Here is an 18,467-nt window from a genome sequence, read left to right on the forward strand (position 1 = left end):
ATCACATGACCCAGCAATATAGCAGAGAACACGCTGGAGGACACAACAGGACGGCGACTCCACAGGATCCTGGAATCACATCCACGGGGGCCACGTCTGGTAGAATCTATCATGAGACTCATGGATGGCGACTAATCTATCACCTTGGACACCAGAGCCGGAGGAGATGGGAAGATTTATAGGATGTGGGAGATGAAGGGTTAATGTATCATTTTACTATATTTTATCTATAGATCAATGTCTGTCCCCTCCCTCAGAGAGAGGAGAAGATGTCTGGGGGCGGAGTCACCTTTATAGGGGTTCATTGTGTCACGTCACAGCCACACCCCCTCGTGATGTCACAGCCACACACCCTCATGATGTCACAGCCACACACCCTCGTGATGTCACAGCCACACCCCCTCCATTCATGTCTATGGGAGGGGGCGTGTCGGCAGAGCCTGGATCCACAGAGGAGTCGGCCCAGTTTTCCATCTACATTATCTCCCCCTCACTATCTCCTCCCCGAGCACAGCGCCCCCTACCTATTGAGGTGCAGCCCGTCCCCACCATAGAGCTTGGATCCACAGAGGAGTCGGCCCAGTTCTCCATAAACCTCCTTCTACAAGATGGCGGCGGCCGGGGAGACATGTGGACACCGCGGGGAGAGAACCAGAAGGAGAAGAAGAACCTGACATATTAGAGGTAAAGACATAACAGGAATAGGGCCACAAGGACAGGAGGGCGGGGCTTCTAGCTGGGGGCCAACTGGGCGGAGATATAGGAAATGAGTAAAGATGGCGGAATAACACAAACAGCAGCAGAAACAAGACAATATATTAACCCTTCTCTCACCAGGAGCAAAGATAAAATATTATTAAAGTAATAAACACAAAAATACATAAAAATAATCCCCAAAGGAGAAATCACAGGATGAGGGGATCGGCCTCTATATAGGGGAGGGGGTGCGATTAACCCTTGTAAGGTTTTATTGTCAGTACAATGCATGGGTCATACCAGTGTGCGGGGGGAGGAATATACCATCTGTGCTGCTGGGGGGACGTAAGAGAATCCTGACAGGGAGAGAACACACATACCTGTATCTGTAGAGGAGCCGTGTGCTTACAGGACCTGCGATGATGTCACCGTCATGTGATCAGTCACATGGAGGAGGAGTCACATGATCAGGGGCTGCTGCTCTAGGCTCATCTGCTCAGAGTATGCAGGACTCTGCTGTCACATGACCATTATCACAGGTCCTTCAACTACAATCTCCTCTCCAACACTGCTCAACCCCGCCCACTACTGTCACATGATCCACCCCACAGGTCCTTCAGCCACAGTCACATCTATACTGCTAAACCCCCCCCCCCCCCCGAAATGGGTACTGGTCACATGATTGTGACATCATCCCAGCATGTAGCAGATACAGAGCAGGTCCTGGTGGGGCAGTCACTGCTGTTGTGTTGTGTGTGGAGATTTCTCAGAGCAGCAGCCCCTGATCATGTGACTCCTCCTCCTCCCTGTGACTGATCACATGACGGTGACATCATCGCAGGTCCTGTAAGCACACGGCTCCTCTACAGATACAGGTATGTGTGTGCGGTCACCATCAGATCAGGATTATTGGGGATGTTTAATATTTACCCTTAAAGGACTAGTGCAGTGTAAAATAACATAAGTTATAGATTGCAGATGCCTGACAGCTGGGATCCCCCGCGATTTCCTGTACGGGGGCCCAGCAGTTTGCAGGAAGCAGGCGATCTGAAACCCACAGGAAGCAGCTGCCGAAGCTCCCTCTTCATGTATTTCTATGGGATACATTGAGGGGGCGTTTTGGCCACCACTCCGTGCAGGGGTTGGCTCGCCCTCTTTCTGCGGACTGTCAGGGCCTCGTACAAGAGATCGCAGGGGGGTCCCAGCAGTCAGACCCCCTGCGATCTATAATTTGTTCCCTATCCGTTGGTTATTTTTTACTACAGAACTCCTTTAAGAACATGCAGTACATTTACGCCCTGCGCCCCATATGGGATTTAGAGCTTAGGAGCTATAAGCAGCCAGGACTCCCCGCTAATGATTAACCCATTAAAGGGGTACTCTGCTGCCCTAGTGTTCCGAACGATTGGAGCGAGGGTTGTGCTTGCATAGCCACACCCCTTGTTCCGTTACGCCCTCTCAATGCAGGTCTATGGAAGGGGCGTGTTTGTATAGTGAAGGGCTGCAGGTCACCTCCCTGCTCAACCTGTCATCTGGTTAATGTCTTCCCGGGGTACTAGCCATTTCTTCCATACAGCAATCTAAGATGGCCGCCGCTGTGGTCCCGGTGGCTGCTTCTACCTCCTTCCTTACGGCCGCACAGCCTGCACACGAGGCACAGCGGTAACATATGGTCTCTCCTCAGGATTCTCCCATCTCTGCTCGGGGCCCCTCTTTTCCATCCCCTTTGTTACCACAAACAACGTGTTCCAGATGAAAAGGATCCATAATGTGGGCACTCCCGACATAAAGAAGTCTTTACACCCCCTAAGGGGGAGGCACAATGGTTTGTTTGCAGTGGGATACATACAATGAAGGAATATCAGGTCTAGATGTCCTCAGTCCACTATGAGAGAAGGTGAGATGAGGTAAAGCCGCTCACAATAAACATATACGTATGCATACAGACACTTTGTCCACCATTTCCCTCTTCTCACCACTCGTGGCTTCTGGTATTTCCTGGATAACATGGACGGTGGATTCCTGTCTCCATATTCTACCCATCCCCCATGACTCCACCACAGACTATGATGGACCCCGACTAGGTTTACAGCCTCCATTATTGTGACTATAATCCTCAGATGTTTCCCCAGATTATCTCCAGGAAATGGATTTTATTTCTCCATAGAATCTGGTGCGGTTTATCATCGTCTCCTCTTCTTCCCTTCAGGTTTCTCCAATCCAGGATCCTCTGCTGATATCTTCTATATAAGAGAATTCTCCTGGATGACCCATCAACCATGGAGAGAGACAGGAACAAGATGGCCGACAGGATCATAAACCTCACCCTACAGATACTCTTCCGTCTTACTGGAGAGGTGAGGGATTCTGGGAGTGATTTCACATGACCTCATTCTTATCTATGTAATAACAGATGGATATGACTGGAGAGGTGAGGGATTCTGGGAGTGATGTCACATGACCTCATTCTTATCTATGTAATAACAGATGGATATGACTGGAGAGGTGAGGGATTCTGGGAGTGATGTCACATGACCTCATTCTTATCTATGTAATAACAGATGGCTATGACTGGAGAGGTGAGGGATTCTGGGAGTGATGTCACATGACCTCATTCTTATCTATCTAATAACAGATGGATATGACTGGAGAGGTGAGGGATTCTGGGAGTGATGTCACATGACCTCATTCTTATCTATGTAATAACAGATGGATATGACTGGAGAGGTGAGGGATTCTGGGAGTGATGTCACATGACCTCATTCTTATCTATGTAATTACAGATGGATATGACTGGAGAGGTGAGGGATTCTGGGAATGTATGTAGTGATATTAATGTGTCTCTCCATACACAGGATTACACAGTAGTGAAGAAGTCCTCTAGTGGGCGCAGTCGGGCCCCTGTGTGTGAAGGATGGGGAAGAACCCTGAGCCTAATCCGGGGGCCCCCACCTCACTCCCTGATACATGAGGAAATGGATGAACAGAAGATCCGAGAACTCATCAACAAGATGATGGAGCTGCTGACTGGAGAGGTGACCCTGCTGGGACATTATACAGTAATGGAGGGGTCTGGTGATGACTGGAGAGGTGACCCTGCTGGGACATTATACAGTAATGGAGGGGTCTGGTGATGACTGGAGAGGTGACACTGATGGGAATGCTGGGACATTATACAGTAATGGAGGGGTCTGGTGATGACTGGAGAGGTGACACTGCTGGGACATTATACAGTAATGGAGGAGTCTGGTGATAACTGAGAGGTGACCCTGCTGGGATATTATACAGTAATGGAGGGGTCTGGTGATAACTGGAGAGGTGACCCTTCTGGGACATTATACAGTAATGGAGGGGTCTGGTGATGACTGGAGAGGTGACACTGCTGGGACATTATACAGTAATGGAGGGGGTCTGGTGATGACTGGAGAGGTGACACTGCTGGGACATTATACAGTAATGGAGGGGTCTGGTGATGACTGGAGAGGTGACACTGCTGGGACATTATACAGTAATGGAGGGGTCTGGTGACGACTGGAGAGGTGACACTGCTGGGAATGCTGGGACATTATACAGTATTGGAGGGGTCTGGTGATGACTGGAGAGGTGACACTGCTGGGACATTATACAGTAATGGAGGGGTCTGGTGATGACTGGAGAGGTGACACTGCTGGGACATTATACAGTAATGGAGGGGTCTGGTGATGACTGGAGAGGTGACACTGCTGGGAATGCTGGGACATTATACAGTAATGGAGGGGTCTGGTGATGACTGAAGAGGTGACACTGCTGGGAATGCTGGGACATTATACAGTAATGGAGGGGTCTGGTGATGACTGGAGAGGTGACACTGCTGGGACATTATACAGTAATGGAGGGGTCTGGTGATGACTGTAGAGGTGACACTGCTGGGAATGCTGGGACATTATACAGTAATGGAGGGGTCTGGTGATGACTGGAGAGGTGACACTGCTGGGACATTATACAGTAATGGAGGGGTCTGGTGATGACTGGAGAGGTGACACTGCTGGGAATGCTGGGACATTATACAGTAACACCACTGGAGGGGTCGGGGTGATGACTGTATCATTGTGTGTCAGGTTCCTATAAGGTGTCAGGACGTGGCGGTCTATTTCTCCATGGAGGAGTGGGAGTATGTAGAAGGACACAAGGATCAGTACAAGGATCAGGTCATGATGGAGGATCAGCAGCCCCTCACATCACCAGGTAATAGACATGACTATATACACACGTCCTCTCATTATTTGTATGTAAAGAATGAATTCAGTCTCTGTATGTGTTCCCTACAGTCAGATCCAGTAAGAGAACAGCACCAGAGAGATGTCCCCGTCCTCTTGATGAGAAGAATATGGAGGACATTACCACAGGGAAATATCTGATCTATATTAGTGCTACAGACATAAAGAAAGAAGTACAGACAGATGTGAGCGGCTATGAGCAGTATAAGGAGGACATTCCTACAGGGAAAGATCTGACCTATATTAATCCTACAGATATAAAAGATGAAGATACAGACGTGAGCGGTGATAAGCAGTATAAGGAGGACATTCCTACAGGGGAAGATCTCATCTCGATTAATGCTACAGACATAAGGGAAGAAGAAGAGACAGATGTGAGCAGTACTGAGCAGTATAAGGAGGACATTCTTACAGAGAAAGATCTGATCTATATTAATATGACAGATGTGAGCGGTGATGAGCAGTTTAAGGGGGACATTCCTACAGGGAAAGATCTGATCTATATTAATGCTCCAGACATAATAGTAAAAGTAGAAGAAGAGACAGATGTGAGCGGTGATGAGCAGTATAAGGAGGACATTCCTACAGGTAACCGCCCAGGTGAGTAGTAACCACTAAACACAGAGAAGGGTCACAGATTCTATTAAGTCACCGGCTGCAATAATATTTTTCGGAAGTATTAGTGTAACTGGAATCTTTGGGACTTCAGGGCAAACAGGTGACGTCGTTCTCTTCCCTTTTGTACGCTGAGCGGACTCATGTTGCAGTAACTCTGCATAGATCCCATGTCTTTAATTGTCCTGGACACTTTCTTCTGCCCCAAAGACCCCGAAAAGCCTTAGTTCAGTTAGCCCAGCTATGGGTCCTACCAGGGGTCAGTCAGCGACAAAGAAGCTGCAAACTTATGTCCGAACCGCTACACAAGATGGCGTTGGTACCTTCCAAAGAATTCTGAGGAGAGGGAATAATTGTCTGATCATGGGGGTCCGGCCGCCGAGACCCCCATGATCTCCTGCCTGGCACCCCCGATCTCTCCAGGCACAGGTGACCTCCGCTCCGTGCAGGGATTATTGTCCACCACCGCACTAAGAGGTTCCCGACATGTCTCTCCATAAATCTCTATGGGAGAGCCGGAGATACACAAACAGGATACCAGGATGGAGATCGTGGGGGGTCTCAGTGGTCGGACCCCAGTGATCAAACATATATCCACTATCCACAGGATTCAAGGCCACCGTAGGACACCCAGCAAGTTTCATGCATGACCCTTCTTCTGATGAATGGTATGTGCACTGGCCTTTAAAGGGTTACTCCGCCTCTAATCATCTTATCTAAAGGATAGGGGATAAGATGTCTGATCACAGGGGTCCTGCTGCTGGGAGATCTATGGAAGAGCTGGAGATACATGGCCACACCCCCTCCATTCCTGTCTATGGGAGGGGGTGCGACAACACGAGGGGGAATGGCCGTGACGACACGACCACTGCTCCAGGAATCTGGCTTTTGTTTAGAATGGGGAGGTGCTGCGGGAGATCCTGGGGGTCCCCAGCAGCCGAACCCCCGCAATCAGACATCTTATCCCCCATCCTTTGGATAAGATGTCTAGCAGTGGAGTACCCTTCTAAATCCCTTTATTCTTTCCCTCTGATACAGAAATGTTCCTGTTCGGGTCACCTGTGTGGGTCCAAATGGAGGTATAGGTGCGGCTGGCGAGCCGAGAGCGAAAATCATTAAAAATAAAGGTTCCTCTTATAACTTGGTTCCTGGAAAACTTCACTAACGTTATTAGGACATAAGTCTTTCTATACGTGTAAATAGACAAAAGACAAACATTTTATACTCTGCCTAGACAGGATAGGGGATACATTATAGATCACGGGGGTCCCACCCTTTGGACTCCCCGTGATCTCCTGAATGGGGCCCCAGCAGTCTGCCGGAAGCGCCCGTTCTGACCCCCACAGGATGCCGCGGCAGACATACCCCCTCCATGTATCTCTATGGGATACATGGAGGGGGGAGTGTCAGCCGCCGCTCCATGCAGGGTTTGGTCCGCCCCCTTCAAGCAGACTGCCAGGGCCCCGTTCAGGAGATCGCAAGGAGTCCCAAGCGTCGGACCCCCGTGATATATAACGTATCTCCTATCCCATTGGTTCTTTATTTGCCTGAGTGCCCCTTGACAGCCCATTCCCCAAAAATTGTCCCCCCATATTAGAGACATTTTGTAATTATAGTATAATTCATATGCTTCACTTTCCTCTATAACACGCCACCTGTTCCTTTCCCTATCCCCCCCCAGTCCCCCGATTTACAGGTGACATCTTCTCTAACCGGGGTTGTTTTCTTATCTTCACTATCTGGCCTAGACCGCCATGAAGATTTCTCCCATACAAGACGTTTTCACAAAACCAGACAAACAAACATTTTGGCTCCTTTCTGCAGTACAATATCCATCTATTTACAGACTCCCCATGTTTATTGTCACTCACAATAATAGGACCCGCTTTGTGTCCCCTTAAAGTTGTAAGACTTCCTCTGTACCCCCAAATATAGCTGTTGGCCCCCAAACTGTCCCCATATATAGTTGAAGGAGTGGAGCAACAAAGCTGATGGTAGTTCCTGCCCACAGCACCCAGTGCCCGCTCTTCCCCTTTGCTGTCCTCCTGCTCCTCGGTGCAGTGACGTCGGCCGACCATTTCTTACAAGGTGGTCCAGACCAGTTACCAGTGGCTGTGGCTGCCATTACTGAGTTTTTTCAAATACCCCCTGGAGAATTGCTAAGTACCCCTGGGGGAGAACCACTGCTCTATCCTTCTTCTGAATTCTCTGGCTGGCATGAGGATTATAAAGGGGGTGGTTTTGATGACTGCTACATTATAACCTGCGGGGTCAGGTGGATTGGGGGGCACAGTCATTTGGTCCCTCATCGGGCCCCATAGCAGTGATTTTCCCTGAGGCTGTGTCCACATGGTTGTCAAAGACGGGTGTCCCTGCTCCTTGTAAGGCAGTGGTGTCAAACCCAGATCTTGCAAAACTTCAGCTCCCGGGCATGCTGGGAGTTAAGTTTTGCAACATTTGGAAGGCCGCAGTTTCAAAGCCACCGCACTAAGGGATACCATGAGAGGGAAGCCTTGATTTACCTTTCGAGGACAGTGTGCATCCTCTAGAGGAGGCAGACAAAACTTTTGGTGTCCAGGCCTGCTGGGAGTATAAGTTTTGCCGTATGTGTAGGGCCACAGTTTGACACCACTGTTGTATGGCTGCTCCGCTATCATAGTAACTATCTTTCTTCAGTTTTGCAGTAAATCTTATTTAAAAATGAAGGGTGGATTTACAAAGTGCTATTGCTTAGAAATACAAAAGTGTCCTGGGTTGTTAAGGAGTTAATTCTGATAATAAAATCTGTGTTATTCTCTGCAGATTCTTGTACCAGGAGATCAGAGGAGAATCTTATATCTTCAGATTATAAAGCAGATGATGATATCACACAAGATACATATGAAGAACATTCCATTATCCCAGATACACCCTCAGCCCTTCACAGCCAAGATCTGTCATCTCATCCTTATATACAGGTCCTGTCTTCTCAGTCATCACAGAATGTTCAGCAAAATAAAAGTCACAGAAGGGGTGTTGGACATCAACGAGCTCATACAGGAAGGAAACCATATTCATGCTCAGAATGTGGGAAATGTTTTCCTTTTGAATCAGGTCTTATTGTACATAAAAGAACTCACACAGGGGAGAAGCCATATTCATGTTCAGAATGTAGAAAATGTTTTACTCAGAAATCACATCTTGTTCAACATCAAAGAACTCACACAGGGGAGAAGCCATTTTCATGTTCGGAATGTGAGAAATGTTTTACTGATAAAGCAAATCTTTTTAAACATCAGAGATGTCACACAGTGGATAAACCATTTTCATGTTCAGAATGTGGGAAATATTTTACTGAGAAAGCAAGTCTTCTTAAACATCAAAGAACTCACACTGGGGAGAAGCCATATTCATGTTCAGAATGTAGAAAATGTTTTACTCAGAAATCACATCTTGTTCAACATCAAAGAACTCACACAGGGGAGAAGCCATTTTCATGTTCGGAATGTGAGAAATGTTTTACTGATAAAGCAAATCTTTTTAAACATCAGAGATGTCACACAGTGGATAAACCATTTTCATGTTCAGAATGTGGGAAATATTTTACTGAGAAAGCAAATCTTCTTAAACATCAAAGAACTCACACAGGGGAGAAGCCATTTTCATGCTCAGCATGTGGAAAAAGTTTTACTTACAAATCAACTCTCGTTGAACATGAAAAATCTCACACAGATAAGAAGCCATTTTCATGTTCAGAATGTAGGAAATGTTTTACTAAAATATCAAATCTTAAAAAACACCAAAGAACTCACACAGAGGAGAAGCTATTTTCATGTTCAGAATGTGGGAAATGTTATACTCGGAAACCAAACCTTATAAGTCATCAAAGAACTCACACAGGAGAGAAACCATTTTTATGCTCAGAATGTGGGAAATGTTTTACTTGGAAATCAGCTCTTCTTCAGCATCAAAGAACTCACACAGGAGAGAAGCCAATTCAGAGCAGTAAATGATGCAGACAACACATCTATATATTACCATGTACATAGGATATCTGACATTTATACATATATCATATACTGCATCTCCAAACTTGTTACCAATTGTTAATAAACGTTTTCTTTTAGAACGTAGTCACCGATCCAGCGATGTCATGTCATACAGCTCAGCTACATGTGTATATATATATTTTTTTAAGTATTAACTTTTTTGTTTTGCATACAATAAAGAAATACAACAAGAAAGTGTAACAAGTAGAGATGAGCGAACTTACAGTAAATTCGATTCGTCACAAACTTCTCGGCTCAGCAGTTGATGACTTATCCTGCATAAATTAGTTCAGCTTTCCGGTGCTCCCGTGGGCTGGAAAAGGGGGATACAGTCCTAGGAAAGAGTCTCCTAGGACTGTATCCACCTTTTCCAGCCCACCGGAGCACCTGAAAGCTGAACTCATTCATGCAGGATAAGGCATCAACTGCCGAGCCGAGAAGTTTGTGACGAATCGAATTTACTGTAAGTTCGCTCATCTCTAGTAACAAGCAACAGGTGCCTCCGGAGGCCCACAGGTTAACTCCAGCACAGTGACCGGGATATCATAAACGGGAAAGGCAACTAAGCACATAAGGAAAGAGAATCCCCGGTACCTTCCAGAAGAGTCCCACACCACGAGACAAGCATTCATTCACACCCACACATCCCAATGACTCCAAAAGCCCCCCCCTACAATATTAATATCCTGTTATAGGGAACCTAATGGACCACTCCAGACGGCTGGTCAGCTGAAACATCCAATAAAAGCCATGGAGTCCACACCCTGTCAAATTTCTTCAGGCACCTACGAGTCATATACAAGGCTTGTTACAATGGGACAAATATATTTACCAGGTTCAGCCAGCGAGACAAAGGAGGAGGTGAAGCATCCTTCCAGGTCATTACTACCACTTTACAGGCACAGAATAGCAAGAATCGGATCAATATACGTCCATGCAAACCAGAGACTCATTTATGACTCCCAGCAAGCACACCACCGGGGTAAGCAGGAAGGGAAAATCTAGATTGTCTGCCAAAAAACCCATTACTTCCCTCCAAAAAGAGGCTATAACTGGACACTCCCAAACCGCATGCAGGAAGGTACCTACCGCCACAGAACAACGAAAACATAAGTCAGACAGGGAAACCCAAATACATTTAAGCTTAGCAGGGGTATAATATAACCTCAAAACATACCGAGACTGAATCTACAGATCCCTACTACTCACCACCGGGGAGTAACATGAGCCCTCAACTTCCTTCCACTGGCGCTCAGACAGATCAGGAATATCAGCCACCCATTTATGATAAGCATTCGAGAACAGGCTAGGCCCCAGTGTCTGAAGGAGAGCATAGGACTGGGTAAGGGGTTTAGTGAGATCTGCAGTGCCCAGGAGAATCTCCACCTCAGAAAGCACAGGGGTAAATGTCAGGGAGCCAAATTGTGCTTGAGCCGCCTGCCTCAGCTGAAGATACCTATAAAAGGCACTGCCAGGGACACCATAACGTTCTTTCATTTCTGCAAAGGACAAGAAATCCTGATCCTCTCGGAGCAAGTGAATCACGAACCTGACTCCATGAGAACCCCAGAAACGGGCCTCCTGTAACCCATGAAGGTGAGGTAAATGTACATTCCCCCACAGGAATGCCCTAGGAGACACCAAAGGCTGCGGAAATTTACTCAACACCAGGGACCACACTTTAGCTATAGTTTGCAAGGGAAGAGGATAAGAGGAACGAGAATGGTACCTGTATAGTGAGTTAGTGAGAGCTTCATATGAACCCATCAGTGCTCCAGCCAAGGCAGTCATCGAGTTTGACAGATCCTGGTCAATCCACCATGCTGCACAGACCAACTGAGAGGCAAGAAAATAGTTATAGACATTAGGATTGGCACCACCTCTCTGTTTAGGAGCCTGAAGAAGAACCCGACCAAGTCTGGGAGACTTCCCCTGCCAATAGAAGGATCCCAGAGCACCACACAGTCTATTAAAATATTTCTTAGGGGGGGAGGGAGTCACAGGAGCCAGATGGAAGTAATAAAGAAATTTAGGGAAATAAATCATTAAAAAAATATTAATCCTTCCAGCTAGGGAGAGAGGACCAGGCATTCAACCGTTCAACTGTGGAGGTCAAGAACGGGTCTAAATTCAGGGTCATATATTCCTCTATAGTTGCAGAGACCTCTATCCCGAGATACCTGAAGCAGGAGACTGCCTGTACCCCTGCCGGGAGAGAGGAGGGAAGTACAATATCAGGTAAGAGTGCCATGAGAGAGGATTTAACCCAATTTACCTGCAATCCTGAAACAGAGCTAAACCTATCAAGTAGGTTAATTAAAGAAACAAAGGAGCCCTCTGCATCTGCTAAATACACCAATGTGTCATCAGCATCTACAATGGACCCCCTGGGAATGCCACAGATTGTGGGATCTCTACGTATAGCCGCCGCCAAAGGCTCGATCGCCAGCGCAAAAAGGAAGGGAGATAGTGGACACCCCTGCTTTGTCCCAGAAGGAAGGAAGCCGAAACATCTAGGTTAGTGCGAATACGAGCCCTAGGACAATCATACAACAAGCGGACCCAGGCACAAAACAGAGGGCCAAACCCAAACATGATTAAAACTTCACTTTTAATAGTAGCTAGTAAAATAACCAAAAAAAAAAACAAACAAAAGATCTAGTGCACAAAATATTAACGGACCACCACCATTAATAAGAGATATCGCTAGTAGAAGCTCAAATATCTGCTATTGGGCAGTCCTAGAAAAATGAAGGAGTACTGTAGTCGTAGGGCTCTCCTCCAGAGGGAGGCAGAATGGACCTTTAGATTAGATACTGTCAAGCCAAAAGGGCTTAATGACTTCATTTCATATGCCTGTTTTATATAACACCTCCCCTTTCTTGTCTCTAGGCTTACCAATAGCTATTATATCTTACTGAGACAAAGATGACGAGGGCAGCAGACACTCATGGATAAAAACAACAATTTAAATGTGAAAAACAAATTAACTAATACTCAAGTGTCTTGCAATTAGTTACAAATTTAATCTCTAGATGTCACTTGCAAAGAACTAGAGTGCTGAAGTACACATATGGTTAATATATACCTGTTTGAGTAGACGGTCCCGATCGGCATCAATATCGAGATCTGAAACGCAAACCACTGGTGTCTATAGTTTCCCAAGTCAGAACGAGGCGTGAAGCGCTACCTGACGTCACATACCTCCTCCCTTTACAGCGTGATATCTCAGATCCTCGGGATGGGTCAGGGGCGCGTCTATGACGCGTATGACCCAGACTGAGGGAGTCATGTGATGTAGGGGGAGGAGCTAACCAGCTTAAAAAACAGCGCGAACGAGATATTCTTTGTACGGCCGCCACCAGAGTCGCACATACAGAAATGAGCACATGGATCAAACTATAATAAAGAGCCAAGACGTCGGTCCCTGATGATTGATGGCAAAGGAAACGCGTAGGACCCCTGCTCTGGACATGATAAGATATGTAACTATGCTGCTTTATTAATGCATTTGTTATTGGATTAGATGAAGGACAGCTGCAGCACATAGGGCTAAATGCAATGACTATGGATGGATGTTGGAACCAATAGCTTGTACTGCTGCTTACTGCAAGTTATCTGCAGCTACTGAATTAAGTGCAATATATAACTGCTGCACAACTGAAGGGCTAAGTGCAATGATATCAATTTTGCTTTGGTGCCAACTCTATAATCTGCTGCTATATATCACTGCTGCTATGTTGGAAAGTGCAATATCTACTGTTGCAGAATTGAGTACAATGACGGTATGCTGCTAAGATATGTGCTATCTATTGCTGCTTGTTGACGCTGCTACCAGTATTTCTGCTGCTATGCTGGAAAGTGCAATACTAATTGCTGCAGAACGGAGTGTTATGATGATATGCTGCTAAGATACGTGCTATCTATTGCTGCCTATGTATGCTGCTATCAAGGCCTTGTACCACTGGGATATAGTGACTAGCAGAGTCATTACTGCACTATGACAACCACTATTTATGCTGGAAGACGCACCTTATGCATATGAATTATGGTAACATGCACCTTTGTTGAAGGAAGATCAGCAGTAGTGATCTAGTGACTATTGATACATAGTAGCCCTACGACTACAGTACTCCTTCATTTTTCTAGGACTGCCCAATAGCAGATATTTGAGCTTCTACTAGCGATATCTCTTATTAATGGTGGCGGCCCGTTAATATTTTGTGCACTAGATCTTTTGTTTGTTTGTTTTTTTGGTTATTTTACTAGCTACTATTAAAAGTGAAGTTTTAATCATATCTGCAATATAAGGTTCCCTTTCGCTTTATTGGAAGAATTTTTTTGGGAGACCTAAACCTTTAGCTAGAAGCTATATCAAGTATACCCAAACCCAAACATGCCCAAGATTTCCCAGACAAGGAAAAAGTAAAAAAAAGGGCTCCAGTTGCGCAATAAGTCCCCTTAAGTGCTATAAATGCACTAGTCAGTCATGTACAGTAAAAAAGCTACATTTATTAGTCCATAACAAGCGCTTTCGGAGTCTGAACAACTCCTTCTTCAGGTTCAAAGACTATGATACACAAAACTCTAAATACAGAATATATACACATACACATTCAGAAAACAGCGGAAATAAAAACAATTCATTAGTGTGCACCTTAATCACGGCATTCACATCTATTGCGGCGTCCGCATGCATCCACAATTCACCAGAAGTGTGCTAGAGAAGGAGGAACTACGGAAGTTATATCACTACTCAATCATAGCAAAAATTTACATGATTCTCAAAATGCCTTAAAAAGTATATGAATCCACACGACAATGGTGTCTCATTGTATTCGCACCACTATATTTGGAATATACAAAAAAACATGACAGTGGTGCGAATACAATGAGACTTCAATTTTTGCTATGATTGAGTAGTGATGTAACTACTCAATCTACCCCCCGTAGAGGGATTAACGTATAATAGTGTTGTGGCTAACCCACAACCTATACAGGTGAGCACCCTGTTTATATACATCATATAGCTGTTTTCTAACGAAGGATAATATTCTATGAGGCGCTCCGTGTTCTCTTTTTTTGTCTTCCATATGACAAGATTTCCCAGAGATATGGCCACAGTACAGAATCAAATGCCTTATAAATATCTAGACTAAACACCATCCCTGTAGGAAAGTCTTCCCCCACCGCTGCGATATTCAACTGAAGGAGATTCACGTTAACATCAGTAGCCCTGCCCAGCATGAACCCGGTTTGGTCAGGATGAACGATAGAGCCAATGACCCCATACAGGCGAGAAGCCAGTATTTTAGCAAAGATCTTAATATCAACATTTAATAGGGAGATAGGTCTGTAACGTCAGGTAGCAACGGATCCTTCCCAGGCTTATGGAGTACCACTATCAGAGTCCGGAAGGTAGTCAGCCTCAGCCACCGAATAAAATAATTGAAGGAGTATAGGGGCTAAACGCTCCTTGTTCATCCCATACCAATCACCTATGAGCCCGTCCAAACCCAGGGTCTTCCCACTGGGAAGCTCCCTAATAGCCTGTTTCACCACCTCCAACGTAAAAGGGGTATCTAACGCATTTGCCTGAGTACGACTAAGCTTTGGGAGGGATAGGTTCTGTAGAAAAAACAGAAGTTCTCCCTGACAGGGTCTAGAAGGAGCAGAATATTGGGAGGAGTAGAAATCCCTAAAGATAGAGTTGATTAACTGAGGGTCAGACAATATGGAACCATCTAACCCCTTAATACAAGGAATAGAAGCGGCAGGGCGACTAGCCTTTGCTAGGTACGCTAGGTAGCTTCCCATTCTTATCCCCGAATGCAAAAAGCGCTGCTTCCATATTTGCAAAATTCAATTGAATCCTATCCTTCTGGACAACCAGCAGAGATATTGTGTAGGATCCCGAATATAAGCCACCTCAAAAGCACTAACATCTTGAAACAACGTATTCTTCGTGGCCGACCTAAGCTCCCGCTACCCCCGCTATAAAAGCGCCCCTAATCCTAGCCTTATAAGCATCCCACTGAACTAGAGGATCAGGATAAGAAGCATTATGCTCCCAGTACTTACTATGGGCAACCCCTAAAGCCTCCACCACTGCCTCACCCCTTAGCCAACCAGGGTGCATGCGCAAAATACGGGAGGGGAACTAAGACCTAGATTGAGAACTAACAATACAGCAGAGTGGTCTGAGATCCCCCTAGTGGTGTAGAAAACATCTCTTACTGCCTGGAGGAGATCCTCGGAGGCCAGAGCCAGATCAATGCGGGAGAAGGATCTATGGGCAGCAGAGTAAAAGGAGAAAGCAGAAGACGTGGGATATTTCCACCTCCAGAGGTCAGTCAAGCCCAACGCCTTGCACCAAATATTAAAAGATGAAGAACCAGGGTCAATAGCAGTGGAGCGAGGATCAGGAACAACATTAAAATCTCCTACAAGTAAAACAGGATCAGAGGGAAAAGACAAAATTTTGTTAGCAATAGAAGAATAAATGAGAAGGAGCCCAGAGAACAATGCAAAATGACAAACCTCCCAAAGTGATCACAGGCTACCTGGGAAACCACCAAGGGCAAGGACTTTGTAACTAAACTGAGACACCCCTGGTATAACTAGAATAGGAAGCACGGTAACCCTGAGCCATCCATGCACTCTACAGGGCGAGAACCTTCTGTCCCGTGATGTGAGTCTCCTGTAAGCAGATAGTATGGGGAGACTGGCGTTTCACAAAGTCTAAAAACATAAGGCCCTCTTGAACTTGGAGTTAAGCCCCCGACGTTCCAGCTAAAAACCCTTAATGTCCCAATCACTACTCACAACCAACTATATCAGCAGAAGGAAGCAAAGGAAGGCCAGGAGGAAGAAGGACGGCGCACCAGGACCACACATACCACAAAAAGACAAACAGAGCACAAACACCAATCAACAAAACACAAGCAGCAAAGCATAACAAGCTTAATATAAACATTCCCAAAAACACCCTGTCTAACACTAATCGGGACGGAGAAAATTGTTAGTCCCTGACACAGTGCAGACCTAGACCCTAAATACAACTTCTATGGGCGTTAAAAGAACGCCAAAGACGACTAAATCACAACTACTAAAACTCCCGCCCGCCACCCCCCAAGAAACTAAAGTGGCCGGTAAGTAAGGAATTACCCAGGGAGCTCCTAAGGAGACTGGAACCTGTGGATGTCCTAGGGCTACATGTATATTACATATACAGCTCTACTGTGTACACATACAGCTCAGCTACATGCACATTACACATATGCAGCACTACTGTGTACACATACAGCTCAGCTACATGCACATTACACATATACAGCTCTACTGTGTACACATACAGCTCAGCTACATGCACATTACACATATACAGCTCTACTGTGTACACATACAGCTCAGCAACATGTACATTACACATATACAGCTCTACTGTGTACACATACAGCTCAGCTACATGTACATTACACATATACAGCTCTACTGTGTACACATACAGCTCAGCTACATGCACATTACACATATACAGCTCTACTGTGTACACATACAGCTCAGCTACATGCACATTACACATATACAGCTCTACTGTGTACACATACAGCTCAGCTACATGCACATTACACATATACAGCTCTACTGTGTACACATACAGTTCAGCTACATGTACATTACACATATACAGCTCTACTGTGTACACATACAGCTCAGCTACATGTACATTACACATATACAGCTCTACTGTGTACACATACAGCTCAGCTACATGTACATTACACATATACAGCTCTACTGTGTACACATACAGCTCAGCTACATGTACATTACACATATACAGCACTACTGTGTACACATACAGCTCAGCTACATGTACATTACACATATACAGCTCTACTGTGTACACATACAGCTCAGCTACATGTACATTACACATATACAGCTCTACTGAGTACACATACAGCTCAGCTACATGTACATTACACATATACAGCTCTACTGTACACATACAGCTCAGCTACATGTACATTACACATATACAGCTCTACTGTGTACACATACAGCTCAGCTACATGTACATTACACATATACAGCTCTACTGTGTACACATACAGCTCAGCTACATGTACATTACACATATACAGCTCTACTGTGTACACATACAGCTCAGCTACATGCACATTACACATATACAGCTCTACTGTGTACACATACAGCTCAGCTACATGTACATTACACATATACAGCTCTACTGTGTACACATACAGCTCAGCTACATGTACATTACACATATACAGCTCTACTGTGTACACATACAGCTCAGCTACATGTACATTACACATATACAGCTCTACTGTGTACACATACAGCTCAGCTACATGCACATTACACATATACAGCTCTACTGTGTACACATACAGCTCAGCTACATGCACATTACACATATACAGCTCTACTGTGTACACATACAGCTCAGCTACATGTACATTACACATATACAGCTCTACTGTGTACACATACAGCTCAGCTACATGTACATTACACATATCCAGGTCTACTGTGTACACATACAGCTCAGCTACATGTACATTACACATATACAGCTCTACTGTGTACACATACAGCTCAGCTACATGCACATTACACACATACAGCTCTACTGTGTACACATACAGCTCAGCTACATGTACATTACACATATACAGCTCTACTGTGTACACATACAGCTCAGCTACATGCACATTACACACATACAGCTCTACTGTGTACACATACAGCTCAGCTACATGCACATTACACATATACAGCTCTACTGTGTACACATACAGCCCAGCTACATGTACATTACATATATACAGCTCTACTG

At 45.4% G+C, this 18,467-nt stretch overlaps 1 protein-coding gene across 1 annotated transcript in view; it reads right to left on the reverse strand.

Moving 5' to 3' along the window:
* Positions 1 to 18,467, reverse strand: part of LOC130298172 (uncharacterized) — a 121,311-nt gene that overhangs the window by 8,090 nt on the left and 94,754 nt on the right. Inside the window, exon 6 of the mRNA XM_056551084.1 lies at positions 10,805 to 11,431. Coding sequence (XP_056407059.1) covers positions 10,805 to 11,431 — 627 coding nt within the window. The remainder of the gene's footprint in view (positions 1 to 10,804; positions 11,432 to 18,467) is intronic.

Source organism: Hyla sarda (assembly GCF_029499605.1).
Source record: "Hyla sarda isolate aHylSar1 chromosome 1 unlocalized genomic scaffold, aHylSar1.hap1 SUPER_1_unloc_3, whole genome shotgun sequence".
NCBI classification, from domain to species: domain Eukaryota; kingdom Metazoa; phylum Chordata; class Amphibia; order Anura; family Hylidae; genus Hyla; species Hyla sarda.